This window comes from Octopus bimaculoides, chromosome 13 (genome assembly GCF_001194135.2).
Source record: "Octopus bimaculoides isolate UCB-OBI-ISO-001 chromosome 13, ASM119413v2, whole genome shotgun sequence".
NCBI classification, from domain to species: domain Eukaryota; kingdom Metazoa; phylum Mollusca; class Cephalopoda; order Octopoda; family Octopodidae; genus Octopus; species Octopus bimaculoides.
In genome coordinates, this window is record NC_068993.1 from 29,291,245 (window position 1) to 29,297,339 (window position 6,095).

Below are 6,095 nucleotides of genomic sequence, written 5' to 3' on the forward strand. Positions count from 1 at the left end.
ATTTTTTAATGCTAAAAAACTTTCGTGACAACTGTCTTTATAATCCTGAAAAATACCATAACCATTGGTCCAGCCGTCTGGCTATGCAGAGGGAATGGACAAAGAGACAGACATAACGCCCATTATAGTAAGATAGCAAATCTGCCCATCTATGATGGGAAATAAAGGGATAGTATTGCAAATCTAAACCCTCTAAATTCACAAACTATACAGCAGGGAAATCCAGAGTTAATCTTCGTCGCCAGAATTGAAGCCAAAAAATCAAAGGTGATTTATTAATACAAAACTCAATATTCACTAAATAATCATTCTTTCTCATATTTTTTTCACTAAAAACCTTCCTGATTACCTCCTTTGTAATCCTGAAAAACATCATGACCATTGGTCCAACCATTGGTGAAGAGGGAACAGATGGACATAACACCCATTATAGTAGAGGGATTTGCAACTTTACATTCATTTGTTATTAATTTCTTTCTAATCTTATTCCATTTCAGAGATTAATATATTATACCATGAGATTGATTATTAGAATTATGCTTAACTGTATCATAATTTTGGTGACTATTCCATAATTTGCTAATATTAGGTTTATCATTAGTAGTATTCAGTGTATCCCATATTGGGATATATAATTTTTTTTCTTTGTACTATGCCTTCTTAGCATCTCATTATAGTAGTTTGTATATTGATAGAATATCTCCTTATTAGCAAATGAAGTGGATATCCTCCTAGAAAAACTCCTCTGTTAAGTTAATCACTACTCTCAGATGATTGGATTGTCTGTTTACATAATTTTCCTCAGGTTTATGATAGGGACGAAAAGGTTCCTTATCCAATTCAAGGATCATGTCCAGAAAGTTAACTCCTCTAAGTTTATGGTCAATAGTGATGGGTAGACCTTTCTTAAAAAATTTCTAATTATTTTTCTATAATGCTCTATTTCCTCATTGCTACTGTTGTAGACAGAGAAAAGAATGTTGTCTTTAGATAGACCTCCCATGATATTCGCTATATATGAATTTCAAGTCTTATCCGCATGTACTTATATTCCAGTAGACTTTTTAACTTTCTAGATTAAGTCCCTAAATTTCTTTAGATGTTGGTTGATACAGTATTATTTTGCTTGATAATTTTAAACCCCTTCAAAGACATCCAAATAAAGATGACGGGGTGGATTTTTTCTTGATTTGAATTCCATGCAAAAATCCAGGCAGTCTATTTCTACACTGTTTCTAGTTTGTCCTTTACTGAAGGAGAAAGCTCTTCATTGCATTCTTCTGATGAGCCATTAATGCTTTGGCTAAGCAGACTAACATATTCAGTCCTCCTTGTTAATACAACAAACAATGCTATATACTATGTGGGGGATTATTGTATGTAGATATTGTTTGTATTGCTGGAATAATAGAAACTATGGATTGCAAAGGTATTGTTATAACTTGAATTATTTTTATTTCTCATGTTCTTATAATGTTCATTACCCTTAACTGAATTTATATCTAACTTTTCTTATTAGAACTCCTTGATTTCTAAACTGCTACATAACTCTTTGTTGTGATGTGGCTCACTTGCACTAAATGAGGCTGCAAAGAGAGAGGTTTGGAGACGCCACTATGAAAGGCTGCTTAATAAAGAGAATGAATCGGTGGAAGAGAGTCTGCCGAATGTTGACCCAACAGAGGGACCAGCTGTCCTAATTGACAGTACCTTGGTAGATAAAACGATCAAGAGTATGAAGACAAGGAAAGCCCCCGGCCCATCAGGAATCACTGCAGAGATGCTCAAAATATCTGGCAGTGTCGGCTATAGACTAGTCACCCGTATTGCGAAATAGGTGATAAACAAAGGAGTCATACCCAATGACTGGTGTAGCAGCCCCATAGTCAACTGCTACAAAGGTAAAGGTGACTCTTTAGACACAAACAATTACAGAGGTATCAAGTTATTGGACCAGGTAATGAAGGTCACTGAGAGGGTCATAGCCCAACAAATTAAGGAGAGAGTCATAGAAACCAAGCCTAATCAGACAGCTCTCCAGCTTGCCGGTTCCAGTCAAACTGTCTAACCCATGCCAGCATAGAAAGCAGACGCTAAATGATGATGAGGATGATGATAAATCATTTTTTTTTACAAATCTATCTAATAATTTTTTGTGTATATTTGTATTACTTTTAGCTGTATACTTATTGATGAAAGATAACAGGTGTGTGTATATGTGTATGAATATGTGTACGTGTGTATTTATCTGTGTGTTCATGTGTATGTACATGCATGTGTGTGTGTGTGTGTGCTTGGATGGGAGTCATTCAGTATGTGATTGTGCATGTTTTTTTCATATAGTGTGTAATGTATGTATATAGTTATGATGATGATGTGTGTGTGTGTGTGTATATATATATATATATATATATATATATATATATATATATATATATACATGTTAGTTTGGTGGTGTTAACAGAAAAACAGAATTTAAAATATAAGTATATATAAATTTTTTTGTTGATAATCAGCTGAAGTTAGAGACTTAAGGGCTGAAAGTGTCATAACTTCTGCTGATTATTTAAAAAAAAAACAGATATGACTTAAAACTATATATATAATTTTAAGTCTTTGTATGTGTGGAGTTGGTAAGGCAGTGAGCAGGCAGAATCATTAGCAATCCAGGCAAAATGCTTAGCAGTATTTCATCTGTTTTCAGGATCTGAATTCAAATTCCACCAAGGTCAACTTTACCTTTCATCCTTTCAGGGTCAATAAAATAAGTACCAGTTAAACACTGGTGTCAATGCAATTAAATTTGAAATCAATACTTACAGACATGTATGAGGTGAACAAGAGAACTGATACTTATGTTTAGATGTGTATTTATATGATAATACTACTATGTTTCTTTGTTTTTGTGCTTGGTTCACAAGGTTCTTGATGTAAATTCATGTGATACAAGACTGTTACATTCATAAGTGGTGAGCTGGTAGAATTGTTACCATGCTGGGCAAAATGCTTTGCAGTATTTCATCTGTCTCTACATTCTGAGTTTAAAATCTGCCAAGGTCAACTTTGCCTTTCATCCACTCAATAAAATAAGTACTAGTTGAACACTGGGGTTGATGTGATGAGCTTGCCACGATCCTCAGAATTGCTGGCTTTGTGCCAAAATTTGAAATTATTATTATTATCGTCATCGTCATTATTATCATCATTAAGGCGGTGAGCTGGCTGAATCGTTAGCACACTGGACAAAATGCTTAGAGGTATTTTTCCCATCGCTATGTTCTGAGTTCAAATTTTGCCAAGGTCGACTTTGCCTTTCATCCTTTCAGGGTTGATAGAGACACCGCTGATGCTATATTTCTGGTAAGGCAACTGCGGGAGAAATACCAAGCCAAAGATAAACCCCTATACTTGGCTTTTGTTGACTTGGAGAAAGCCTTTCACAAGGTCCCCCAATCCCTTATCTGGTGGGCGATGCAGAAACTGGGGATTGACGAATTGTTAATAAGAGCTGCACAGGCCCTCTACAGGGATGCTGTTAGCAAGGTAAGGGTTGGCAACAAGTATAGTGAAGAATTCTGGGTAGAAGTAGGGGTTCACAAAGGATCAGCCCTCAGCCCCCTCTTATTCATCATAGTCCTTCAGGCAATAACAGAGGAATTCAAGACAGGCTGCCCATGGGAGCTCCTCTATACTAGTGACCTTGCTCTCATAGCTGAATCACTACCAAAACTAGAGAAAAAATTTCAGGTGTGGAAGCATCAGTGTTTATTGCCCCTGTGCATCTGCCACACACAAAAGCTATCATCCTGATTAACCATCCTTTGATGTTGCTGCACCTCTTATGCATCCATAGCTTACACTGGGTACGTGTTATGGAGATTCTGTCTACACCTTTTCTACAGATTGAGCAGAGCCATCTGCCTGAACGGGTTGGTGATTTGTTTGCCTTCCTACTTGCTAGGACCTTGGTTTTTGCAACATTGACTCTAAGACCCTTCAATTCTAGAAACTAGAAGTAGTTGGTAGCTTCCACTACCTAGGTGACCAAGTCTGTCATAGGGGTGGATGCTCTGAGAGTGTTACCCCTTGAATAAGAATAGCCTTGGCAAAGTTCATAAAGCTCCTACCTCTGCTGGTGACAAAGGGCTTCTCACTCAGTGAAAAGTCGATTGTATGATGCATGTGTGCATACTGCCATGCTACACCGCAGTTAAACATGGGCCATGACTGTTGAGGACATATGCAGGCTTGAAAGAAATGAAGCTAGTATGATCCGTTGGATGTTTACTGTCAGTATGCACCACAACAGTGTAAGCACCCTGAGAGAAATGTTGGACATAAGAAGCATCAGAGAGACGACTGCGCTGGTATGGCCATGTGCTGCATATGGATGAGGAGAGCTGTGTGAAGAAGTGTCACACCCATGGAAGGAACCCATGGAAGGGGGAGACCCAGGAAAACATGGGGTGAGGTGGTGAAGCACGACCTTTGAACATTGGGCCTCACAAGAGACCGAGACCTCTGGAGATATGCTGTGATTGAGAAGACCTGGCAAGTAAAGTGAGGAGACCTAGTGAGTCAAGTAAAATCAAAAATCGAAATCAAAATGGAAATTGTAGTTGTGGCCGATACCAGTGCCACCTGACTGGCTCCCATGCCTGTAGCACATAAAAAGCACCCACTACACTCTTGGACTGGTTGGCATTAGGAAGGGCATCCAGCTGTAGAAACATTGCCAGATCAGATTGGAGCTTGGTGCAGCTTCCTGGCTTGCCAGTCCCCAGTCAAACCATCCAACCCATACCAGCATGGAAAACAGACGTTAAACAATGATTGTACATACACACACACACACACATATACATACTCACTCATACACTTGCACATTTATATGCTCACACATATTCCATTTATAAATGGAATATGTGTGAGCATATAAATGTGCAAGTGTATGAGTGAGTATGTATATGTGTGTGTGTGTGTGTGTATGTACATGTATACATGCACATAATATATACATCTATAGGCACACACAGACATGCACATATTCCATTTATAATTGTAGACAGGTGTGAAAGTAAGAGTTTTACTGGGTAGTTTTCCTGGTGGTAATGTTCACACTTGGGCAATGTTCCAAGTGGTAATTCTCCACGTACAGTACACAATTATATTTTATTCAGTGCTGCATACATCAGTAAATGTACTATTTACTGTTCTTATGAATAAGAACTATTGTTCTTGTAGGGTTATGGAAGACAAATTCAGTATTTGTAGCTGATAATGTACAATGGCACAGAAATGCATGCATCCTATGTTCCAATGATGTCATTCATAGTCCAGTGTATGCATGTGTGTGAACATGCATGACTTCACTTGTCATTGCCAGTAATGTAATGTTTACCTTCCTTCTTGACCAGTCTCTCTCTGCACTTCTGAAGACCTGTGGAGTAAAAAAAATCTTTTACTTACAAAAAAAAAAGGTAATGATTGGCCAAGAGGAAGAGCATCCAGCCATAAATTTGTACCTCAAATAAATCCTCATCCAGCCTTATTTGCTTCTTTTTAACTGCCATTTAGGTACCACAAGAAACAATCGCTAAATGTAGGTTCTCTGTTAGTGATATAAACAACCCAAAGGAAATAAAAGATTTTGATCTTGTAAATGGTAAACCAAACTTGTTCATTGATAAACATTATCAAGTTTTATTTAAGGTAAGACTTTCATATTTATCATTTATAAATTGTTTTTTTTTTGTTTTTTTTTACAGTAGGTTATATCTTCAGTTTCACTACCATTTTGTGATAATATTTTATTACTCTTTTGCTACAGACATAAGCCTGGTTGGGTGATTAAATATTTGACAGGGAAGGTAACTAAATGGTCCAGGATTCAATTGCATTGCATCACACTTTAAATTCTTAACCATACCCTCAGATCAACCAAATCCTCTTTTTCTGTAGTTTCAGCTCAGAGCTGCGGCCATGCTGATGCACCGCCGTAGGTGGAAACTGTGCAGAAACCTGTGATTTGTGCATGTGTGTGTGTGAGTGCACACACAAACACACACACACATATATATATATATATATATATA

At 37.4% G+C, this 6,095-nt stretch overlaps 1 protein-coding gene across 2 annotated transcripts in view; it reads left to right on the forward strand.

The window, feature by feature from the left end:
• LOC106883507 (stAR-related lipid transfer protein 13) overlaps positions 1-6,095 on the forward strand; it is a 75,541-nt gene that overhangs the window by 19,067 nt on the left and 50,379 nt on the right. Inside the window, exon 2 of one of the 2 annotated variants that reach the window (XM_014934536.2) lies at positions 5,578-5,712. The exons of the other annotated variant lie outside the window; for it this stretch is intronic. Coding sequence (XP_014790022.2) covers positions 5,578-5,712 — 135 coding nt within the window. The remainder of the gene's footprint in view (positions 1-5,577; positions 5,713-6,095) is intronic. 2 annotated transcript variants of the gene reach the window in all.